Source organism: Heliangelus exortis, chromosome 2 (genome assembly GCF_036169615.1).
Source record: "Heliangelus exortis chromosome 2, bHelExo1.hap1, whole genome shotgun sequence".
Lineage (NCBI taxonomy): Eukaryota > Metazoa > Chordata > Aves > Apodiformes > Trochilidae > Heliangelus > Heliangelus exortis.
In genome coordinates, this window is record NC_092423.1 from 129,543,375 (window position 1) to 129,569,561 (window position 26,187).

Sequence of the window (26,187 nt, forward strand, 5' to 3'; positions counted from 1 at the left end):
TCCCTTTAATAGACTGTTTGGATGAATCTCATAATTTTAAAAAATTGAACACTTGCACAATTTCTTGTGGGAGTTTTAAAGTATTTTCATTTGGCTTGGTAAGCAGAGGTCTTGCGTATAAAATTCTTTAAGTTTTTTTTCTGTGACAGTAAAAATACAAATAGTAGTAGTCTTTATCACACTTCTATTTATATAGAGCTGTTTATGAACTCTCACTTGGTAAAACTTTTAATGAAAACCAGTTTATTTTAGGAAAGATTGCCTTTTACCCTCTTGGGAATGTTATCCTTGTTCTGTTTTTCTATTTGTTCTTCTGAGAACTTTAACTTCTAAAAATCATTATTGCAGAAACTGTTTAAATATTTGATGTTTTGTCCTGATGTTTTGTCTCATACATAATTCTATGATTCTATAAAACCACTTAGATATTTTCACTGGAATGTTAAATATTTAAGACTGAAGTCAATTTATCACTGGAATGTCATGCTTATCTTATGATCCCTTTTCTTAGTTGAGTCTTTGCTTTTCCAATTTCTTAATTGAAATCACTCTTTTCATGGGAGCATAGCTATGGACTTCATCTAACATGTCAGAGAACAGTGCTCCATAATATGCATTTGAATATAGTAAAATTACAATAGCAATATAAAATGCAGGCATTTTCCTACTCCATTATCTTTTTTTGCTATAGCCTAAGACTTGAAGAAAAGAAATCAGCAGGCATATGCCTTGTGATTTGGTAGAAAGTGGTTTGGGTGTGCGAATTTTTCTTTTTAATTTCTTTTTTTTTTTTTTTTTTTTTTTTTCATTGTTTGAGGCTGCAGATATGTTTCCACGTGTTGTGAGTTTGATTATCTACTCAGTAAATCAATTCTCTTGCTCCCATGTTAACAGCAACTGTGGCAAACTTCTAGCGACATGTAAGTTGTCAGAAAATAATCCTTAATAAAGCTGCTAAGTTTTACTGAACTTGACAACAAGTCTCAGAGACAATACATGTTCAGAGACAATACTCACCTCTGTTATACTGAAACTAGCAGCCTCATGGTGTTTTTGGGTAGAAAGCTGATTTTTTGGTTTTTTTTTTTTCTTGGGCCAAGTACTGATTGTGTAGGTTATGCAGAAGGCTTCTTGTTGCTAGTGTTTAAGGAGATCAGTTTGGGGCCAGCACTGTTCCTGCTTCACTGTCCTTATGGTACCCACTGAGAAGTCTGCAAAGCCCATGACTCCCAAGGTCAGTTGTCTCATCCATTGCTATCCAAAGCTCTTCCCTCACCTTGTGTGTGGCCCAGCAGCTTCCCCAGCTGTCAGAACTCACAGGTAGTTCAGTAGCATTACCCCCTGTGCTTCAGTGCTGTGACATGCATTGCTCTTAGTTTATGTAATTCTGAAGCCAATAGTTTGGTTGCCCAAAGATTAATTTGAAAATATTTAGCCATTTTAATTTCCTATGTAGCAGTGACATATCTGCTCTAAATACCATGAGAGTAGCAGGTGGTTTCATAATTCGCTGGAGGACATGGTTTGCTACAGCTGGTTTTGCTGTACTCTTATTCAATAAAATGTTTTACAGAATATCTTGTAACAAGCTGCAATGTTACACAGTCATGGTGGTATTTTGCAATACACCTAAATAATCCACCTGCGTGGTTTTCAGCAACAGGTTTAATAATTTGAGTTTAATAATTGAGTCTTCCCCCACTGCTGGACTCCAGTGACCTCCCTACCCTAGTTGGACAATGTCCCAAACTCTTCTTGAAAGGTAAAACTGGGGCACAGCAACTTGAAACCCAAACTCCTTCTACCTAAGAAATACAGCTCATTTCTCTAGAACAGGAAAAGAAAAATAAAACCCAAAACCCTAAACAAAATAGCCTCGCTAGGTATGTAAAGATAATAAATATGCTTTTCATTGTTCACCTGAAAAGATTGAACATGGTATCTTTATTCTAATTATGTTGTCTTATATGGTCCTGTTTTGGATCAAGAACTGGATGTATCTGAGGTGTGTACTGGCAGCTAGTGTCTGAACATTGCACCATGGCAGATTCAGATGGTTTAAAAGGTAATAATCTAAACTGTATGTTAATATGTGAAAAAAACCTGTTTCCAATAACTTACATAGATATTCACAGAATCATAGAATCAGACAGGTTGGAAAGGACCTCTGAGATCATCAAGTCCAACCCTTGATCCACTACCACTGTGGTTCCCAGACCATGGCACTGAGTGCCACAATCAGTCTCTTCTTAAAAACCTCCAGGAACGGAGAATCCACCACCTCCCCGGGCAGCCCATTCCAATGCCTGATCACCCTCTCCGTAAAGAAATTCTTTCTAATGTCCAACCTAAACCTCCCCTGGCAGAGCTTAAGTCCATGCCCTCTTGTCTTACTGAGAGCTGGCTGGGAGAAGAGACCGACCCCCCCTGGCTATCCCCTCCTTTCAGGGAGTTGTAGGGAGTGATGAGGTCTCCCCTGAGCCTCCTCTTCTCCAGACCGAACACCCCCAGCTCCCTCAGCCCTTCCTCACAGGATTTGTGCTGGATCCTGTAGAGAGAACCACAAGTCCTCAGGTGTCGCCGATAATGAACTGGGAGCTTAGGCCCAGCTGTGCCCAATAATTAGGGCCTGCCCCAGCCGGAAATGGGTGGGGCTGAAGGGCAAAATAAAAGGCATGCTCCCAGAAGCAGAGGAAAACAAGAGATGAAGACGCCTGAGGAGAGGGATGGCAAGAGAGCTCTGGAGAAGAGCCGTGTCCCCCAGAGAAGGCTCGCCGCAACAGGATCCCTTCACAGCCTCCTTGCTCTTCTCTGGACCTGCTCCAGCACCTCAATCTCCTTTCTGAACTGAGGGGCCCAGAACTGGACACAGGACTCGAGGTGTGGCCTCACCAGGGCTGAGTACAGGGGCAGAATCCCTTCCCTGGACCTGCTGGCCACGCTGTTCCTGATCCAGGCCAGGATGCCATTGGCCTTCTTGGCCACCTGGGCACACTGCTGGCTCATGTTCAGCTTCCTGTCACTCCAGACTCCCAGTTCCCTTTCTGCCTGGCTGCTCTCAGCCACTCTGTGCCCAGCCTGGAGCTCCCCATGGGGTTGTTGTGGCCAAAGTGCAGGACCCGGCACTTGGCCGTGTTGAACCTCATCCCGTTGGAATCAGCCCAACTCTCCAGTCTGTCCAGGTCCTTCTGCAGAGCCCTCCTGCCTTCCAGCTGATCCACACTCCCCCCCAGCTTAGTGTTGTCTGTGAATTTGCTAGTTGTGGACTCCATCCCCTCATCTAAATCATCAATGAAGATATTAAACAGAACTGGGCCCGGCACTGATCCCTGGGGGGCACTGGTGAGCGGCCGCCAATTGGATCAGCACCTTTCAGCACCACTCTCTGGTGGCCTCCAGCAGTTCCTAACCCAGCACAGAGTGCTCCTGTCCGAGCCCTGGGCTGACAGCTTTTTCAGGAGAATGCTATGGGAAGTAGCAGTATTTAATACACATTTAGTAGTATCTGTGTATATAACTGTCTCTATATGATCAAAATCAATTATTGGGTGTACTTTGACATTCAGGTGCCAAACTAAAATTTACAGTCAAATTGGAATGAGGTTTCTTTTTCCATTTAATAATGCTGGAACTAAGATTCACTGCTCTGTGTGTAGCTCAGTTTAGTATGTTGTAGTTAATTGAAGTATTGCTGTGAGATGCTTACAGGAATTTTCTCATGCTAGTTGGTTTGGCTGTTGTTCAGAGAGCCATTTTCATAACGTCTTCCAAACTATTTTGGTAAAACTGCATCTCTTGCATATAATAAGCCATCTACTAAATTTTAGTCCCTTTAAAATCTTGTAGAGGCAATCACGCATTTGAGTTTTATGTGGCAAAAGAGAGACCTGTGAAAGAGAATAAGGGCAATTGCTGGGTTGTTTTTTCCAGTCTGACCATGCTGTGACTTGCACTCTTTGAAGGCTGTAGTTCTTGTGTATTAAAGATTATGTTTTCAAGGGGTACTTTGTTTTTTATTCTGTTGCTCTGATTTATTATTTCCTTTGGATTTTGTTATCTTTGTAGTACTCTCCCACTACCATATTTGAACATCTAGTAGTGTATCCTTTTTGCACTATTCAGTAGTAAGTATTGGAGTAAGTAATAATTAAAGAAGCTTTGCACCATCCTGGATTAATAGAATTTTAAAACCAAAAGGAGCTTTTTGATCATGTAGTCTGATTTTCTTATAAGAAGTTTTCTATAAATTGAACTAGTTTTCCTTGGTCTTTTCATTGGCTACCATAACCATTTTTTTTCCTTTTGCTAACATAGGTCACACAATAAGTCAGCTTTGTGCCTGTGAATTTTTCTTGGGTAGACTTATTAAGGCTTTTTAATCTTGACCGGGATGTCTACAGGGCCAGCAGCCCTAGGAAATTGAATATTTCTGGTCTTGTTACTGCACACTTGGAAGTACAAGAGAAAACTTTAGCTTCATTAATTTAATGTCTCTCCCTGATACAGACAGCACCACAAGGCTGGTGCTGTCCCAAATTTATGCTTTGGACTAATAACCACTTGCACGAGAGGAACAACATGAGACTCTTGGGTGGAAGGCAGAAATATTGTAACTTCCTCTCTTCTCCCTCATGCTGTTAGGAAGAGGGTGTCATGTTCAGAACTTCTTACAGAGGTTGGAACACTGTAATCTGTCAATTTTAACAGTGATAAGCATATGAAAGGGCTCAGGTGGACTAGTGGTCTGTGGCTAGCATATACTTCCTTTGTGAGATACTTAGCAAAATGAGCTATGACATCTTTTGATTGCATGAATATCCATACAGTTGTATGAGAGCAGTGGGGGAGAGAATAAAGGTGGTGGGGACCAGAAGCACTGAGTATTTTAGTGATTTTTAAACCCTGTGGGATGTGATGTGCACCATGTATTTCTTCATATTTGTTTCTTCAGCACTGTGTGGAACATGCCCAGTTTTTAAACTGGATGAGCAGCTCTTTTGTGTTTAATTCAAACAAACAGCCCCACTACTTTTCAGCACTTGCTCCTCTTTTCCTGCTGTTTTCTGTCCTTTCTGCTGCTGCTACAGCAGTCAGCAAAAATTATTTCTGAAGGCCTTCAGTTTGTGGCAGTTCTGAAGACTTTTGAAGTTGAAGTGGTTAAAATATTTGGTTGTCTAAAATATTTTTGTGAGCATTTAATGTTGTTTAAAAACCTTAAAACATGCAGGTGTTCTGCATAGGGCAATGTTGGTTTCATCTTTGCCCTTTGGGATAGAGCCCAAACCTACTGCAAGGAGATACTCTTGGTTCGTTTCTCTCTGCAGCTGTAGATCAGAAATGAAAGAGTAACAAGGTGCAGTACCCTGAAACTTGGTAGTTCCCAGCCTTTTTAATGTATAATTCTTCAGCAGGCTTGAAGTGCTTTCCTAATTTTAAGAATGTGTAAATAATCAAAGCAGTCAGTGTCCATAAATGTCTTGATGCAACATCTTGAAAATTAGTGCTGTGAACATTATTTAAACATTCCAATGCAAGGTAAGAAACATGACTTCTTCAGTGATTTACAGTAATCAGAGCGTTCTGAAAATGGAAACCTGTATTATCAGTATTTTGACTTGCCCATAGCACCTAATTATAGAACAAAGCTTTTATTCTAGAACAAATCCCAGTCAGTCCTTTTGTGTAGAAATAAGAGAAATGTGTTTAGTCTTTTGCCATTTCACATCATGCCTTATGCCTATTATGTTTAGAAACATTTAATTATTTGTTATGTTTGGAGTTTAAGAAGTCCTCAGTCTGGTATAAAAAAATGTAATGTTCCAAATATCTGTAATCAAATATTTTTGCTTTGATTGACCTAAAATTAAGTAGTGGTGAGGTTGGTTTACATTGCATTGTCTATTTCTAGCACTGTTGCTTTATAGACTAACAAAGTCTTTAAATCACTATACACATTAAAAATCAGGGAAATGTAAATCTACCAGGGACATATTTCATGTTGAAGTGTAAACTTGAGTGGCAAAGATCTTCGGTTTACAGGGACAGCTATGAATGTTTGTTACATGGATGTCTGTTACAAAACTAATAGATAAAGTATTCTCCTTCACATACGATTTATACCACATACACAGTTTTTGATTAAATACAAGGATATTTTTCTTTTAAAATAAAACATTGTCAATACCACAGAGGAGTATCACTTACCTGGTAAATCTTGCAGAGAACATTTTCATGCCTATTTTGCAGAGTCAAGTACAGGAGCACAGAATACCTGTGGAAATGTTGTGGTGGATTCAGGCCATCTGTGTTTTTTCTCTTAAATTTATTTTGCAAACTGAGTCTAGGGAAAAAACTAATGAGTTGTGCCCATGCATATATGCATGGGACCCTTTTGTTTGTGGGAGTGGTTGTAAAACAATGTCTTGATATGTATCTGACACTTCAAGCAACAGTGCATAGAGTATAGGTGTATATACACAAACTCATATGTAAATTCGTATCAGTTTAGCTGTAGTTATATCCACATATGTGTGCCTATTCATCTATTCTTACACACTTTGCCAAAATACCTTCTTAAAGTAATCTTTCTTTAGAAAAAAATTAAAGGCTGTAACATAATACCTTTGCACATAGGAACAGAGAGTATGTTATGGGCCAGTGTGCACATAATGTGATTACAATCCAGGCACAAAAGAAGAGCAGAAGTTAATGCATCCATGTCTTTTGAGATTTTACAGGTAACATACTAATTTTTAGAGGAAAATGAAATCTTAGTAAGCTGCATCTCTATGTCTAGATGCATTTGTAACTTGAAATGCAGGTAAGTTTGGCTTTGACATTTGTGATGTAAAAATTATAAGGAGCTTTAGGTGGTAGCCCTGTGGCTTACTACCATTTTTTTCATCTGTGAAAATAAAAGCCATACTTAAAATTTATAAATTTCCAATATTCTTTATTGTGGTTTGGTATGAAGTTTTGGCTTCATAATATAGGTGTTCTTAATACATGTTGATAGTACTTTGTTTTTTCCAAGAGGTTCTAAAACATTGCATCTTATATTTTTAACTATTTTTAATACAAACATTGAAGCAACAACTCTTTAATTATATTTTAATTTAATTCTATATTGTTTTTTTAAACTATATTTGTTTATCCTAATACTTGTAGAGTATGAGAGTTTAACTAAAGTCTGCTAATGTTAAAGGCTGTTCATCATCTGGCATAAATGCTTACCTACAGGTAAGAGTGCCTATGTGCTTTCACAAACAGCAGGATTAGGATGAATTTTTAACTGCCAGATCATGTTTCTAAAACCATGTAAAAAGTCACAATGTAGGAAATAAAATACTTATTCTGTTTACGCAATGATTTGCAAACTTGAGTTCCTCCCCAAACAGTAAATCTTGAAAAAGAGCAGATCTCAAAATCAGCTGACTGTGCTTATTCAAGATGTCAGAAAAAAAAATACTGCCCAAACTGACATGTTTGAGAGATTTGTTTCCAAAGCAGTTTAAGAATATCTATGTAGCAGTACTTTCTGTTGAGCAAAAAAAGTTTTTAAAATGTGATGGTTGATGGTATTACAGGACTCATTCAGAAGTGATAGTTGCAGTGTCCAACTTTGTAGGCACGAGTATTATACAGCTCACCCTACTTTGTGGGATGTGAGGTAAATATTTGGTCCACAGGATGTTTGAGGAGGGAGGGGAAAGACAGTTGTGAGGAGACCTGCCTGGAAAGAACAAATGGAGGTTGTGTATGGTGGATTCAGAGTGGATGGTCTGTACCACAGGAGGGTGCTAAAGCATGAACCATATCCTTGGGTGGTTGCCCTGGGTGGGCAATCCTGGATTATCATAGTCGTTAAATTACTGGTAATACCTAAAATTTGCATCAAAACTGTTCTTTTTAAACTGAAGGGTTTTCCTTCTGAATAATGGAGCTATCAGCTGCAACTACTCTTCAGGACTGCAGGTAAAAAGCATCAGTCAGTTAAAACTTACTTTTGTTTGGTATGAATGCAGTTGCAATGAATTAATAGTATTGTGGGAAGCATGCTTTAAGTTAGTTTATGAAGAAGCTAAAACTACCATCCCAACAAATATATACCATGTAAAATCAGAAATGTTAGAGAAACCTGAATGAGTTGATGATTTCATGGTGTGACCTATGATGACTCATGTCAAATTTAAATTTATGAAACATTTCTTAATGTAAATAGATAAACCCCTGATAAATTATAGATTTAAGAGAATATTTTTGTAAGTCTAGTTTTAAATTTATTCCTTAGCCTATGTTACTCAGTAGGTTTTTTTTTACAAATGTCCCATGCTTTAATTTGAATCAAGATGTTTTCTTCTTCCACACTACATTCTACCTGGGCTTTCCTGCCTGGCATTATATGAGATAAGAGGTTGTTTCCAGGCTTTTAACTTTCCCCACATATATATTTTTCCCCCTAAGTTCTTTTGAACCTTATTTCTCCATCCTGTTGTCCAATTCTCAGTCTCTTCCTTTGGCTTGTGGCTGGAGTGCACAGTTGGGCACCAAACGGTAACAGTTCTGTCCTTGTCCCTCCCACTCCTTTCAGAATATTTGTATATTTTGTTCCCTGGGGCATTCAACTTCATTTCTTGCTGACACTTACTTTTCCTCCATCATTTTAAACCTGTACTGATTCATGCATTGCAAATTAAAACACGTACAAAAGAAGAATAATTTTTGACAGGAAGCTGAACATGAGCCAGCAGTGTGCCCAGGTGGCCAAGAAGGCCAATGGCATCCTGGCCTGGATCAGGAACAGCGTGGCCAGCAGGTCCAAGGAAGTGATTCTGCCCCTGTACTCAGCCCTGGTGAGGCCACACCTCGAGTCCTGTGTCCAGTTCTGGGCCCCTCAGTTTAGGAAGGATATTGAGGTCCTGGAGCAGGTCCAAAGGAGGGCAACCAGGCTGGTGAAGGGACTCGAGCACAGATCCTATGAGGAGAGGCTGAGGGAGCTGGGGCTGTTCAGCCTGGAGAAGAGGAGGCTCAGAGGAGACCTCATCACTCTACAACTCCCTGAAAGGAGGTTGTAGCCAGGGGGGGGTTGGTCTCTTTTCCCAGGCAACCCTCAGCAAGACAAGAGGCCACAGTCTCAAGTTGTGCCAGGGGAGGTTTAGGTTGGACATTAGAAAGAATTTCTTTACGGAGAGGGTGATCAGGCATTGGAAGGGGCTGCCCAGGGAGGTGGTGGATTCTCCGTTCCTGGAGGTTTTTAAGAAGAGACTGAATGTGGCACTCAGTGCCATGGTCTGGTAACTGCAGCAATAGTGGATCAAGGGTTGGACTTGATGATCTCTGAGGTCCCTTCCAACCCAGCCAGTTCTGTGATTCTGTGATTCCATTCAAAATGATTGGCACAGATTTTGGAGAGGAGGTTTTGCTTTTTATTTTTATTATTAAAAAAAAACCAACAAACAAATCCCTTATGATTGGCTTGTACCAAAGAAAGTACATTCATTTGAAGAATTTTTAATGTCAGAATATGTGTAAGGAAGGAAATTGGCATATTATGTGGTGGTCACTAGAAAGGAAAATAAAAGTTGGATCCTGATAAAAAATCCTTACCACCTGAGAGGAGTTACACTGTATTTTAAACTAACCAGTGTGATGAAAATTTACATGTTATGTTATAATTAGAGAGGTCCTTTGTAAAACTTCCCAACAGTTATAAGTAGTGTTGACAGCTACACTTCTCTTAATGTACAGCATTCTGTTGGTTTTGTGTGATGTATTGCTGACTGTTTTAGGAGATAAATTAGTATTTGTTTAGGTTTAAGGTAGTGTTTTGAAAGCTTTCTTATTTAAAAAGCAGTGGATTATAAATAGCAGTAAATTCCTTTAAATGGTGTACACATCACAGATCGACAGTTGCAAAAGAAACGACTGATTAAAAGTAAAAACTCCTTACTGTACATGCTTTGAAAAAGTTGCACCCATGTGTACTTTTTTACATTGATTAACCAGGAAGTTTTTTCAATCAGTCAGCCAGCTTTGTAGTTTAGTCCATTAGTTTTGTTAAATCTTATTTAGATAAGACATAATTGATAAATTACACTTAGTGAAAATCTGTTCTTCCTCATAGTGGTATCTGAAGTTAAAGAATAAAAATAAAATACAAAACTTAAAGTGAGTTGTTAGAATATAGTAGGTCTATAAATGCATAATTGAAGATTTAAATACAAGCATTTTGATACAATTATTGTATGGAAGTTTTGCTTGAGACAAGTGAATAGCTGGAGATAACTGGAAAACGCCACTAACATGGCTTCTCTGTTAGGAATCTGATCAGTTGAAAAGTTAGAAAAATGTCTAAATTAGGACTAATGATGTTTCTCCCAGGCATATGGAAGTCTCTAAAAGTTAGCATACATTTATACTCACCCAATAGGTTTTAATTTGCCAAAAATATTTGAATATTGTACATATATAGCATTAGTAATACAATTACATAGTATTACACGTAGGTGCACAATGCACAAAAAATATGCTGCATGAGAATAACTATTGGAAATAAGTTAGGAGCTAAAGTTTTGTTTGTTTTTTGTTTGTTTTCTTTTTGATGGTGCTTAGTTAAACATTTCAATGTTCCAGTATCCTGCTGTAGATTGTACTGTATGCTGAGATCTTCTTTTATGAGGTTCCCTGTGTGTGGAATACAGTACAGTGAGAACTGTAGAGAGCTGGGGATTGCTCAATTACTGGATCCCTGCTGTAGGTATTCTGCTCAATAGTGTTTGGGATTAGAAGAAAATTTCATCTGGACAGTATTATACCTTCCTCTGAAGGAAGTGGGTAGCCAGGTTGTGTTGTAATAATAATTATTACTACATCCTTGGCAGGTGCTTGGTGGAGGGAATTCTTGCACATGGTGTCTGGGTTTCTAATAAATTGCTGTAGGAAATGTGTTAGGGGAAAGTGCCCCCTAAAGAAAATGTGAAATGGAGCTGCAGCTACAACCCACTAGGATAGTGGGGGAAACAAGTACCCTTAATCATGAAGGAGATGAAGGAAATGATGTCTTGGTAAAGAGCCTGGGGGCCAGTTGATAGAGGGTTGGAGAGGAGTGCTAGCCCTCTAGCAGGTGGAACAGATTACAATAGTAAGAGTGACTTGAATGGGCCAAGTTTTTGCTGATGGTTTCCAGATGATGTTTAATGAATCAGTGATGTGTTTTGGTCTTCCTGCAGTGCTTAGGACAATACATTTGACAAATGCTAGGGTAATCAGCTATTCATAATTATTGTTTCAAGGGGCCTGTAACAAGGATAAGAATATGGCCAGTCTTTGGTACAGCATCTTCTAAAATAGCACACAAAAGAAAAATGCAAGGTGGCTTAAATACTGTTACTGTACACAGAATAAATGCATTGGTGCAAGAAATGCTTGTTGTGGAGCTGACCAGTTCAGGTGCTGGACCTCCCTGCGGGTGAGGTGGTCCTATAGCAGACCCCAAATTGTGCATTAGGCTGGATGACACCAGAGCAGTCGAACTGGCCTGGAGTTCCTGTGTATGGAGATAAACTGTTGCAATATGAAATATATATTCTGTTCTATTGATGCTTAATCTTCAAGACAAAGTTGCACAAGTCAGGAAAGTGAATAAAAATGTAGGTAACATCTCATCTCTTTTCTTCTCATGTTTGCAGTCTGTTCTCCTGAGTGTGTTTCCTGTCCCTCTTTCCTTGCAGTTTTTCATAGGAAACTGTTTCAGCTACTTTTTCCTCTTGTTTCCTTGCACAGAGAATGTGGGGCAGTTTTTAGTCCACACATAATCAGTTTTGCTGAAGGAGTTCACCTAGCACTAGGCTTTCTGCTTTGTCTCTTCTCCTGACTTCTTTCCTTTCAGGCCACCCTGTTCTCACAATAAGTGAGTTACACAGTTCTGTGCGTTGTGAGTTTTGTGGGAAAAAAACATGAGGAGTTTTATTGTTGTTGATTCCTTCCTTCCCTTCCTTCCCTTCCTTCCCTTCCTTCCCTTCCTTCCCTTCCTTCCCTTCCTTCCCTTCCTTCCCTTCCTTCCCTTCCTTCCCTTCCTTCCCTTCCTTCCCTTCCTTCCCTTCCTTCCCTTCCTTCCCTTCCTTCCCTTCCTTCCCGCCTCCCTCCCTCTCCTTCCTTCCCTTCCTCTCAACACTTTGAGCCCAGTGAGTGGTTCAGCCACTTTTTCATTCAACTTACCTCCCACTACCAATTGTTACATCAACAATTTGGGAATAAGTTCTGTGAAGGAGGCTGTGACAAAGGCTGTCCTAGAATGAGTATATTCTTTAGTCAGCTACTCAGCCATACAAGCACAGTCCACAAGCAGGAAATTATTTCCTTGCTTGCAGTTTTTGCATCTTGCAGATTCAGATATGCTTTACAAATATAGGTATCTCTTACTGACTTGGAAAGTATCTTAAGCTCGTAATTTTAGAAAAATTAAAGGGGATAAGAAAAAGCAAAATTTTTTAGAGGAAGAGAAGGCAGTGGTGAAGTCTACAAGTTTGTGTAGTAGGTACTTAATATCAATTTGGGTTTTAAAATTCTGACTCATAATATTAACTGTTTGTGTGTGTAGATTTTTTTTTTTGATTTTTCGATAACTTATTTTTCTTTAACTTGTTTTGATGAAAGCAAAGGAACAATATTTGCTTAAGTAGGTAAGTGATCCCCAACAGAATGCATTATTTTCCCATAGATCATTTTTATGAGGCATTTTGGAGGTCTTGTACATTCAATAGGATTTACATATTTTCAAGACAGAAAATGTCTTTGTAAAGAGAAAAAGATGTATTTATTTTAAATTTGGAAAACACAATAATGAACGAAGATGATAAACTCCACCAATTAGGAAAGTTCCTAAAACCTCATTTAGTATGTATTCAGGTGTTGTCACTTTTAATTAGCTTTAAACCTTGCAGTGAGTGTTTAATTTTGCAGTAGAAAATTGACTGAGGAACTTACATGTGAATTTACTAGCCTAGGTGTCTTTAGCATGTTACTTATGACTTGCATAGCTTTGGATGTAACCATAGTGCTCCATAAAAACATTACAGCTGAATACCTGGTCTGACAGGTTTGCCAAAAGGGAAAAAGAAGCCTAGCTGTGTGAACTTGTATTTGTTCTGATCCAAGGTATATAACAACTCCCATAAGCAGGACCTCATGTTAAAATTTTTTAAACTTTTCTGGGCTTTACTTGTGATAGAAGCTTGTGGGAAAAGATATTTTTGTAAATGACTATTGTTTTTAATAAATCATCTTTCTAGATAAATAATTAACTTTTTTTTAGTTTTTTGCTGTTGTGACTTATTTGGAATCACTCTCATTAATGCCAAAATGAATGGACATTTGTCAAATCTCGTACTATAACTACAGCTATTAGCACTTTTAGAATATAAGTCCTTCCCACCGCAGAGTAATTTTGACTTTAACTTTAAAATGTTTGTCATCTGGTGTGAGGTGGATTTATTGGGAGAGCAGTAGTTTTAGTGCCTTTTGGCTTGGGTTTTTCTGGTGACATCACTGATCTAGATACAGTGTGTGACTCTAGTTGGTTCCAGTGTTAAATAGTTTCATAATTATGCTAGTTTTGGCAGTTCACTTGGAACTTTTCCTCATTTCTTTAATGAACATGTTTTACTTCTGGGCTTATGAGACAGCCACATGTTTGAGAAATTAATAGTGTGCTCTGAGAGTTAACATAGAGCAGAAGCATGCACATACAGAAAGCTCTTGGATGGATGTCTGCATAGCAATGTAGTTCTTGTAAGGTCATGGTCACTCTTATCTTACAGTAATGAAGAAATGAAAAAATGGCTTTATGAAATATCAGTAGCTGTTGTGAAAAATGGTGTGTGTTCATGCCCAAAGAACCCTCTTGCAGCTCTAAAACCTTTTTGATAATTGTGTAATGTAAGGAAATAAATAGATATTATCTCAGATTAAACTTTTTTTCACATGTTTGGTCAGGTTGAGTTCTTCTGAAGTGTAGGTGTACTCTGTTACTTCATGAGGATTAAGTTGCATGGGTGTATTTCTGTGTTCGTCTTGCATTTTGCCACCATCTTGGAACATGTGCATTTTTGCTTTGATTACTTTTAGGTCTGCATACTCTACGTGGTTGTAACATTTTTCCATCACAATGTACTTGTAGCTCAAGGAAACAGAAAAAGCTTATTGTATTGAATGTATTTATAGGTGGAATATCTTTCAAAAATAGCACAATTTAAGAGTTCTCTGTCCCTTTTTAAAACAAACAAAAAACCCCCAAAATCCAGGATGGTAGTGTGTGTTACTAACTTTCCAAAAGCAGAAAAAGCAAAAAGCTTAAACCACTCTTAAGTCATCTTTGAATGCTGGTTATACTCTATATGACTAAAACATCACATAGATTTTTCATGAAGTTAGGAGATGGATCAAATATGACCATGTAAATTTGCAGACAGAAAAGTTAGACTTGAATGTAATCCGGCTTGATACCATTAACACTGCAAAACCAGAACACCTTCCCCAGCCCCCTTTCTTTTCTTTTAGCCAACATAAATTTTAGAAGGCAAGTGTAATGTGATCCTATCACATTTGCAGGTTGCAGATTCAAAATATGAATAGCATGGTGACTCATCTGAAAAATTATTCTTATGCTATATATGAACTAGTTTCCAAGAAAGAAAGGTTATGGATGAAAGCTGTTTCAAACAGTTTAGCGTAACAGTCAATGATTTTTTTTTTTTTCTTGGTAAACTTGAGAGGTTAATTTTTCTGATTACATAATATGCCTGTTGATGAAGAGGCCTCTATCACCCCAGTTTAAAGATAAAGCAAGATCTTCAAGTTGTTACTATTGCTCAGGTATGCCATGAAGAGAGGAGTGGCTTTCTAATGAAGTTGTGCTGTAGTTTGAAGTTCCACATCAGTCTTCAGGAGTCTCACATTCCTCAATGAAAAGCATCAGAAGGTTGTTTGAGATAAGGAAGCCAAACACATGCCCTCCAAACACAGTTAATGCTAAACACTAATTTCATTTTTTTCATGCACTGGGATGGGCAGATCCTGTATGACTGAAATGGCCAAATAGCTGTTAATTAAAAACAGCGAACAGCTTGTTTCAATTCTATGGAAGAAAAATCTGAAATTCTTTATAGTAGTTCTTCTTTCTCTTAGAAGCTGTCTTTCAGACGTCTCATGTATGAATGAGTCTGTCTTCTGTAATTTCTCCAAATAATTCCAGCCTTTTGAATAATATTCTCCAAATAATTTCAGCCTTCTTATTTTTTCTAGGATAAGATTATATTGCTTATCATCTTATTCCTTAGTTAAGTGGTATTTTCACTTTATCAGAGAATTTCAGTTTATCAGAGAATTTCCCACTGTGTCCTGTTTTTCTAAATATGGAGTGGAAAGGAAGAACCTATCTCCACCATTGCTTTTGAATTGTAAACTTTTATTTAAAATGTATCATGACATACAGCTTTTTTCCATGCAAAAACTTTAATGGGCAAGTAATGTGAAGATTCCCTTTTGTAATTTCTCAGAGATTATTAAAAATGGGCAGCAGGCAGGGAACCACGTGATTGATCCTGTACTAAAACCCAGGACAGTTGAAGCTGTTTGCTTTTTTGGTAGTTAGAAGACTTATAATATCATACCTTCGTACTGCAGTACTTGGCATTTGTTCCCTGAACCCCTCTTTTTGTGAACATGTGCAGTCCTATCAGTGCTATGACCCAGAGCATTTAGCAGTTTTTCTACAAGAGACTGCATCTATCGAAGAGGTGATTTGGCTTGGGTCAAAAGTTGTAAGAATTTGCTTCCTCTCTGGCCCACTCTTTCAGTAAATATTTTCATTACCTTTTTTAGTGTACTTGCTCTTGAGTCTTGTACTTAAACTGTCATTCTGGAATGTAATGGAAATACTAGGTGGGTATTTAAAATCCTAAAATTCAGCTAATTAAGATTGTCTTGTTTCTATGAATTTCATCTTGTAAGTCCTAATATTGTATTCTCTAATTATGAGCCATATTTCCTGTTTCTGAATTCCTTAAGGTGAAGAAGCCATATAGAAGCTCAAGATGAGCACACATCCTCAGTCCACTTTTCTTTTCTGAGGCCATCTTATACTCAATTAGAAGTCTGCAAAAATACTTTGCTTTGTGAATCAACTTCATTTAGCTGTATTAGGAAGGACGTGACTGGTATTTGGAAGCATCTGAGATGGTTTCATAAGTAGGCATTTGAGCTAGTTTCTTGTATTTGTGTTGGTAGTATTCCTGATGTTTTCCATTTTAAAGAATATTTCAGAAGAAATGCAGCTAGAAGATGTGTTCAATAATTTTTTTTTAAATATAAGTTAGTGAAAGTACCAATTGCAAGTAATTTTTAAGTTATCCAACTATTTTTTTTTTTTTACATTTCCGTAGTTTGATGCATGTACAGAATTGGATGGATGGAGAAATGCAGACAGAAGCATAATTTATGAAATCTATACTAAGTTGCTCTCCATTTTCTTGTTTTTGTTTGGTGTTGACCAAGTTGCTTTCTTATACTCCAGCAGGAAGACCATGAAAGTTGTGGTTCCAGTTCAACAAACCGCAGTACCTCGGAAAGCATGAAATCAGCAGTAAAACCACGACGAGTTCAGCAATCTGCTTCTCCTGACCCTGATTTACCTCCAGGTAAACCATATTTTCAGATACTGAATTGCATATGAGTGATAAAAAAATACCTAAATTTCATCCAAGTAGTTGCAATGTCTAAGTTGAACTATTATATCTCTGTCCACCTGTAAATCCCATAAAGGTCAGTGATATATTTGGACTTTTAAAATACAAGCAAGTTGCCATCTAACATAGCTAATCCTTATATCTTTTCCTTTAATTTTGTTAAATCCTTAAATTTACAGAACTTGTTTTTAATGCAAAATAGATTATTGTGAGAAACATGCTGTAAGAATAGTGTGCTAGATTGTTAGATTTTATTCTCTGCTGTTCTGGTTCTCCTGTTTCAGATCATTCTGTTTTCAGCTGCTCATCAACTGCTCAGTGGTTCACAGTAATTTCTGTTCTTGTTTGTTTTCAGGCATGTTTTCATCTTCTTATAGTTTTAAAGCTAAGGTTTTTTCTTTATGAGACTAATAATTCTGAGACATGTTTCTTATTGAGACCTGTATCTACTGGTAGAGACGTTCACCACTTTTTTTGGTTTTTTCTGATGTGGAATTTGGGTCAGTTGAACTTGGAGATATTTATATGGTTTAAAAATGCCTGAGGAAGCACTTATTTAATTACTAATGCCTCTCAGCTTGCACAGAAATTTGGAGTAAAGGGTGTTGTTTAGGGCAGAAAAATGAAATTGGGGAGTACTGGAATGAATTCCAATTTGCATTACCGGGGAATGTAATTTTAGATGAGTTAAAGACTTGATTGTTTTGTGTTAGGCTTTTTTCTGTCTTATAGCAAAAAGTTTATCCTTGCTGTGAATCAAAAGAGAACATTTGAATTGAGTGTGTGGAGTATTGTGTACTACAGAGTATCATCTTGCTTTGGAATAGGTACTTGAGGAGCCAGACCTGGAGGCTTTTGTAAAGCTCTGAGATTCCATGAATGAGCTTTGGAATTGTGAAATGTGGCATCTAATTATGTCCTACCATGGACAGCACTTCAGGTCCAGCAGCTCTTGGTGTTTGGCTCTTTGGATCCCACCTGAGATCATCAAGAGTCTCAAAGACTTGCCAAATAATTGGATGATTGTATTGCCTTCAGTGCCAGTTTTGGGATTTTAGTGCTTCAGATGTGTTTTAGTCAGTGTCATGTATAGACCTTCCAGAAAAGTATAGTCTTAGTCAAAGGCTGGAGATCTGCTTTATGTGATGTCAACATGTGATGAAGTTAAACATTCCAAAATGTGTTGCCATGGATCCAGATGCAACATGCACATTGAAAATTGGTATGCACATCATCTTTTTATGAATATATTGTGGTTCTTGGTGATTACTGTGCTCATAGGAATTGCACATATTGGATTTGCAGTTTTCTAGCAAATTACTGGATCTAATGCTTTCTTACGTTGCTACTTGATAGATTCTGTAGATGTACTTTGTATTTCTGTGGATCTGTAAGGCACTATCACCTCCTTCGTTGTCATCCTTCATTCCTCTTTCAACTGGATAGAGTATGTGGATGGTGAGGTGTAGTGATTCAGAGGGTGTTTGTGAAAAGTTTACCATACTAAATGGACTGTAAGTTACTTGATATGTGGTGAAGTTCCCTAAATGTAGTTGGTTTTGGCTTTTTGATGCACAAATCCCACTGTTTAATATAGAGGTTCTATGGTAAACAGCATCCATAAGGAGCACAGACCTCCTTATAGGAAGATTTTCTTCTCTGAAGCTTAGAATATAGGTTTGTTAAGATTTCTTTTGCTTATCTTGGATTTTAATAAGATGTTGAGTCATCTTCAGATTTGTTTAGTCTTTGGAATATACAGGTATGAGACGACTGCTGTAGTTTATTGAGAGATTTATCCTTTAGCTCTGCTGTGTTCCCAGAGATGGAGCTAGGCAGAGCTTAGATCAAAATGTAGCTCTGGCAACAACTCTGCTAAGTTAAGATGTTTAATTGTGTCGAATCTGATGACAAAAATTCTGTTCCATCACTAGACCATGCTGTGGACTTCTGGTACTGGAATTTGAAACTGCATTCTTAGGCCTTATTTCATAGGGCAGCCTACCAGGTTTTGATGAATTTGGAAAAAGCATACATGAGGTTTTTGTGTAGCACCTTCAGGAGACAATTTATCTCTACAGATTTCCTAGTAACTTTAAACACTTTATCATAGCATACCCCACTTTTAGTGGCAGAAATGGTCATACTCTTAAAAATTAAAGGAATAAGAAGCAACTCCCACTTGTATTTAAAACAAAACCTTTTAAAAAAAACCCCTCTCTTATTATGTATGAACCAGCTGATGCTTTTATTACTTCGTTTTGAATTATATTGACTTTGAAAGACCCTTGAATGCAAATATTAAACTTTTGAACCTCTGGAGGGACAGCTTCATTTTCTTCACTGAAATTAGTAGCATGCTTTAAAATCATATTTAAATTTTTGGTTTGGATTTTATACCAGCAACCTACATAGTCTGCAAAATATCCCTATGTTGAATTTAAGAAAATGAAGAAAATGCTTTGTGCCAACTTCTGTTTATATAACAGTTGGTTTGTACCAGTCAAGTGATGAATATGGGTCTCTTAACACCTCTTAATTATTGAAATAACACATTAGATTTTCTGAATTTGTGTTACCTAATAAGATGTTGGAGTTTTAAGGAGTCAAATTTGGATAAACAAAGTTATTCTACGCATTTTTAAAGTAGTTTTATAGATTAATATACGAAGAAGGTAAATGCAGATTGTTAGAATTCTGGTAGCACTACTGTTTCAGAAGTTTGACTGTAACTACGTTTCTAGATTACTTGTTTATGTAGACAATGGTGTAAAACATTTTCCACATTTTATTTTAGTACAGTTAAAATCCAATTAAGATGGCAGGAGATACTAAAATGCTGCTCTCCTGCTGGAACTAGCTTTGCTCAAAGGCTGACATATGCTCAAGAACAGTATAATGTGAAGCAAGGTGAATTATGATAAGAAGTGTGATAGGTATTTTACAATTAAGATTTTAATATTAAAATACTTTTGAAACATAAAAATGTACCTGAATATTTTGATCAGAAATAACAGTGATAGCTGAAAACTCATTTTGCCTTTAATAAAAAAGGTGGTTGGAGGTTTTTGCATGCTGAAAAGAAAGATATTTTATGTCAGCTCTGTAGAACTGCTTTTGTGGAATTCAAGAAAATCACTTATGTAATGGTAAAATTTTCCAAATAGTTTAAGGGGAAAAGTGATATCTAAGTGTGAAAACAATGGCTAGAAAAAGCAGAGTTGAATGGAAGTAGCAACCTGAGCTTGCCTCTACTGATCTCATAATGTTTTGATGTTAATTTTAAGTTTTATGTGCCTTAAAGTTGTTGATATAAATCAGTGTTACTTAATGCAAGTTTTGGAAAACTACTCTTGATTTAAACTTGTATAATTAACATACAAAGTAAGGCCTCTTAAAGTATGTACTATAAATTATTTTAGATGAAGACATTTAGATGAAGTGTTATAAATTTTAAAACACAACAATTTTATGAATTGTCCTGTTTTGGTTTTTTTTCAGGGCAAATGAGTTAGCTCTGTAGTTACAGAGTAGTTACAGTATACATCAAAGTATATAAGTCAGGGTAGAATAGGGATATTTAATTTCTTTGCCACATTGGTAAAATATGAGTGTTTACTGCATACTGGGAATTCACAGACAGGATCATTTTTTCCAGTCACATTGTGTTAAAAAGAATAAATTAAATGGTTTTCTTCCCAACAGGCTTCTCTGAAGGTACTTACATCATTGGGTTGTTGACAGATACTGATTTTTGTTATACCTCACAAGGGTTTTACTGGGCATGCTATGTATATATTAGCTTTTAGAATGAAAAAAGTATTAGGCATATTAATATTTAGATAACTTTTAAAAGTTTAGGTGAGAGGGCAAATAGTCATAATATATGCATTCTTAAAAAATAGTGTAGCAACTAGTGTTCACTTTTAAAAACCTATTTCTATGTAGCTCATGTAAAAAAAATCTCTGTCTTCAAAATTCTTTGTCTACAATAACCCAGAATCTTCTGTTAATTAGTTTGGACAGTGATCCTTGACACCAAAAATTTATTTCTTAGACTACATTATGGTTCTAATATTGAGAACTTCATTTTTATACTTTGTTGTAATACAAGATGCCAATTAACTTAACTGAATGCCTTCTCATGAAGTTTTCAGTTTTGAGTTGATTTATTTTTTTTTTAAATAAAGGACAGTGATAGTTGTTTTCTTTTAATTTCGATCTTAAAAAAGAATACTAGCTGAAAATAATGATTTCAGTAATACAAGAATTTGACATCTTGTCTTCCTTAACTCCTAAGTATTTGTTGTATTTTACAGGTTATGTTCAGAGCTTAATCAGGCGTGTTGTAAACAATGTCAATATTGTGATCAACAATCTCATTTTAAAATACGTGGAAGATGATATTGTTCTCTCAGTCAACATCACTTCTGCAGAATGCTATACAGTGGATGAGTTTTGGGATCGAGCATTTATGGACATCTCTGGTGAGTAGCAATTTTTTGGTTTTAGGTGAAGACTCCATTGTTATAAATTTAAAAACACAACAGTTTTATGAATTGTCCTGTTTTGTTTTTTTTTCAGAGCAAATGAGTTAGCTCTGTAGTTACAGAGCAGTTACAGTATACATGAAAGTATATAAGTAAGGGTAGGCACAGTGGAGGCACTCTCAATATAGGAATTTGAAAGTCTAAAAAAATGTCTTTTGTTACAAGTAAGATACTTTACTACCTCATTTCTTACTATTTTTTCCCTTTGTCCTTTACTTTGGAGAGCCAATTATAATAATACTGATTGATTCTCAATGCATTCTTGTATGATCACAGATAATTACACAATATGTTTTGTAGTCCTCCCTGCTCATACTTGCCATCCTTCTGTGATTGTGTTTCATTTTGTGCTCCCTGCTGTCTGTGAGTGCATAGGCAATCTGGTTTTATTTTGTGAATGAACAGTAGCATCTGAAGGTTTTATGTTGCAATTGTTTGTTATGATCTTAAAACTACCTAAAGAGGTTGGCTGGAGAGATAGTAAAGTGTGCTGTGCTAAAGTAAATGTGGCACACCAGTTGCAAGATGTGCTTCATATTTTCAGGAAAAAAAAAACCAAGTAACTTTTTGATTTTTATCTTAATCTTTGGTATTTGTGTGACTCGGTCTTTGAAGAACCAGCACTCACTTAAGTCTGGGTGTTCTTGCTGACATTTGGTAAAGGTGGCATTTGGGCACAGTACAAGTATTGCACAAGATCTTAGGTAGAATAAGCAATTTAATTAGTGGATCCATTTTATTCTGGCTAAAATTATTACAAAATAATATAAGATTACAAAAATACAAAATATGTATCATGTTAAGATCACTGTAATAGCTCTTGTTTGCTTTTTAAGTTTCAAAAGAAAACTTAAGGGTAAAGTAGGCAGGATTCTTTCTGGGAGAATGATGAGATTAACACTGGTCTTATGTTTGCACATGAAGCAATACTCTTGCTTTATAAACAGGTCTAAGGTATAGTGAAGGGATGAAACTTTGAATTGGGTGTAGCAAAATTGTCCTCATTTCCAATGTATTCAGCTCAAAAAGTCTGCTTCTCTTCAGTCATGTAAGTCAGTACTTCAGTGATGATTTAAATAACCACACGATTTTATCTTCTAGATAAGAACTTGTATAAATAACTGATTTTTTTTCTTATGCAATATAGTTTTTAACCTATATACTTCTTTTTTAAAAGCCACTGATCTAGTGCTGAGGAAGATGATCAACTTTTCTGACTGCACAGTATGCCTTGATAAGAGAAATGCTAGTGGTAAAATTGAATTTTACCAGGAACCTCTGCTGTACAAATGTTCCTTCAGGACTCGTCTGCATTTTACTTATGATAACCTCAACTCCAAAATGCCATCTATTATTAAGGTAGGTATGGAATTTTTTTTTTTTTTGGTACTTGCTTGTGAAGTTTTCAGTTTTTTCAAAATATACTTTGAAATTTAAAGTAAAATGAAAAGCTAATGCTGCTGTATTTTACTAAATTTTTTTTATTGTTTTGTTCGTATGGTGCAATTACTTTTTGTACAGTAACAGCATGTAAGGAACTATTTATTGCCCCTGCCCTTTTTCAAGGCAGATTTCAGTTTGTTCAGAGTCTTTTGTGTTTTTTCTGTATACTCTTTTTCTGTATTGCGTGTAGTCTACTTACCCTTTACTCTTGTGTTTACATCTGTGCTTTTAAAATTATTTTTCTCTGGGCTTTAAATGTAAAATAGTGTATACGATGTTCAGAGATATGCTCAATCAAATAGAAACATTTAGATATAGGATGCTAGATTATTATTAAAGTTTATTTATTTTATGGTACTTGTTTATTTTGATCCAAAGGTAATAATTTTTTTAAAGTCTGAAGTATTTTCTGATACTTCACTGTTATGCTGTTATGCAATGATTAGTTCTACAAATCTGTTGAACCTGACAAATTTCACTAATCCATAACTTTCTGATTTGTTGTTATACATGGAGATTATGTGCAGTGGATCATCAGATTGCCTTTCAAAGTAGTTAAATATTGAATGGAAATAGCTGTATTTTCTTACAACTGAAGTAAAAAGGAGCTGTTTTTAACTACATTAATGGAATAAATTCAAGGGTGCTTGATGCTTTTTCCAAGTCTCCACTGCTAATGAAATTACTGTAGCTTCAGTGCATATGAGGAGTACCTTGTGCTCTGGCAGTTTGTTTCCCAGCTTAAGACAAAAGCCAACAGCACTCAAATCTTTTTCTTTATATCTCTGAAAATCTTTATATTGAAAACTTTCATGCTCTGTGCTTTTTGCTTGGTAAATCACATCTGTTTTTCAGTCTTGAGTGAAAGTTTCCAAGACTCCCACATTTATAATAGCATATGCTCTTTTGATTTCTCTGTAGGGACTAGAATATTGTTGTATAATATTGACTACTGTGTTTGTTGCAAAGCTTTGGCCAAACTAACCTTAATGAGTTGAAATTGAGACTTCTCAGATGTGGACAGTTCTGAAATACTTGGATATGCATTTGTATGCCATTAAAATTGGAATGCTGTGCTCCTATTTTCAGTTTTAAAATGTAAATCATATATATAGGGGGATGCAGAAAAACACATGTAAAATGATCAGAGTTGTTTTTCTTTTAATTGTCATGGAGTGAGACAGTCATGAGACTGAGCTGATTTTCACTGGATTGTCTCCTTTATTTAGAGCAGCACTGACTTTTGTCTGACAGTCACCTAAGTCAGCTCACTATGTTGACACAAAGCAAACTGGAGAAGAGGAAATACCTGTTTTTCTCCCAGGTTTAGTGAGATGAGTTGACATGCTGAGGAGCCCATGAGTTCCACTGGCAATGTAAGAGTAGGATGGTGGTGGGGAGTAGTACCCTGCATAAAGACCAGGAGCATCATTTCTATTACAGTTCTATGTAACAGTTCACTACCTAGTATTCCTGTTCTCCACTGTGATATGTATCCCTTCTGTGACTTCTAAAAAGACTTTTGGAAAAATAATCTCTTTTCTTCCAAATCCTAAGACAGTTACTCGCTTCTTACCCCTTCTGTTGTTCACCTTCAGATAAAGGTCTTTGAGCAACAATTTTTAATCAGCTAGCTCTGAAAATTTGAAAATCAGAGGAGTAATTTTTAATTTCCAAAATCTACCCTGGAATTTTACATGCTGATCTTTTAAAGAGAATTTTAAGTAGCAGAATTCTGAGGTATATAAAATCTTCCAATGATTTGTAGAAATGGCTGTTCCTTCTATAATGAGCATTCTAAATGGCTCACTCATTCTATATGACTGAGGCTGTGGCTTTATTAATAAAAGTACTTTAAGTTTGATAGTGAAATTTTAGTCGTATAATATATTTTAATACAAATACCTAATTTTCTCCTGTATTTTTACCTGCCTGTTAATGTGCAGTGTTGTTTACAAAGTAATTTTGTATGTTTCATGAATTGGATTGCATTAAGGCCAATGCTGATGTGTAGTTACCTTGCGTTTACATTATTTTCACCCACAATAGTTAGAAACTAGACCTAGAGTTAGAAATAAGTTTAATTTTACTGAGTGTTATTATAAAAAATTCATACAGCTCTTATATTTATGAAAAATAGATTCTTTATGTCTGGTTTATGACTTTGTAGTATAATAACATCTTTGGGAAGTATTGTAAATTATTGAATAAAATAGCTAAAATATTTAAAGGCTATTTTTTCATCCTGGTGATTAGTCTTTGCAAAAGCTTTCTTTCTTTGCTTTTTGCAAAGCTTTCTTTCATTTAGACAACGCTACCTGATTACATGTTTGAACTATAATATACAGAGAAGCTAATTTTCTGGACTTAAGATGGAATGAGTCCTTCTTTCTTCTCCTTATCCTTGTCCACCTGCAACAATGTTGGGAATAACATTATTAGAGAAAGGAATAATAATGTAGGCCTTTGTCTATTATGGTGGATGTATCTTTTCTTTGTCATATAGAGATTTTTATAAAACTCTATGATGAATATGAAACTTCATTCAGATGCACCCAGGTGACTTGTTTTATAAATTTTTTTCAACAACAATTGTAAAAAAAACTAAGAAAAATTACATGAAATTTATTTCATTTGGCTTTTCAACCTGGAGATTTGTTGTGTGGCAAACCAATGCATATATTTTAGACTGTTGCTTGCAGCCTTTTTTCTTCTGTTGTATTGCAGCTTTTGTTTTTAGAAAGTAGAATGCACATCCAAAGTGCATTTGGAGTTGTACTGTTTAAAAGTTGGCTTTAATAATGACAGAGTTGTGTTGTTATTTGCTTTTGTTTGCTTTCGTTTTATAGATTCACACATTAGTTGAGAGTTTGAAACTTTCAATCTCAGATCAGCAGCTTCCTATGTTTATACGTATAATGCAGCTTGGAATTGCTCTTTATTATGGAGAAATAGGAAACTTCAAAGATGGGGAAAGTGAAGATTTGATTTGCCACACTAAAGATACATTGGGAAATATCACAGGTAAGTCCAATTTTTACTTTTAAAAAAGGAATGTTAAAAACATTTATTTCTTTGCTTTTTATAAGTGTAAGTAGCTAAGGTTGGTCACTGTAAAGTAGCTCAGCAGTCTGCAGTTTGTCTGAGCTCATTGTGCTGAGTAAGCATACAGTCCTCTAACATCTTTTTCGTGTTATCTTCTGAGGCAACTTTATCTAAAAAGAAGCTTTTAGTGGTTGTGGCACAGTAGGGTACTTTGGATTTCTGTCTTGCTCTATCATGGAACGAGGCACCTGTCTCCTTAGGCAGCTTCAGCTTTTCTCTATTATTTGGTTCAAATGGGGCTGCTGTGGGTTTCAGTGCTGCTTTACCACTTCTCTTTGAAACTTGTTACTGAGAATAGATTAATCAACATTTGTTCTCCACAGCAAAGTATGACTATGTACCACGTT

The 26,187-nt window shown here is 36.3% G+C and overlaps 1 protein-coding gene across 4 annotated transcripts in view; it reads left to right on the forward strand.

The window, feature by feature from the left end:
* The window catches only part of VPS13B (vacuolar protein sorting 13 homolog B), a 425,857-nt gene that overhangs the window by 21,284 nt on the left and 378,386 nt on the right, over window positions 1–26,187 (forward strand). For 3 of the 4 annotated variants that reach the window (XM_071738035.1, XM_071738039.1, XM_071738036.1), the window contains exons 4-7: window positions 16,571–16,694; window positions 21,062–21,229; window positions 22,470–22,651; window positions 25,585–25,759. In XM_071738035.1, coding sequence (XP_071594136.1) covers window positions 16,571–16,694; window positions 21,062–21,229; window positions 22,470–22,651; window positions 25,585–25,759 — 649 coding nt within the window. The remainder of the gene's footprint in view (window positions 1–16,570; window positions 16,695–21,061; window positions 21,230–22,469; window positions 22,652–25,584; window positions 25,760–26,187) is intronic. The other variant, XM_071738037.1, reaches the window with a different exon arrangement.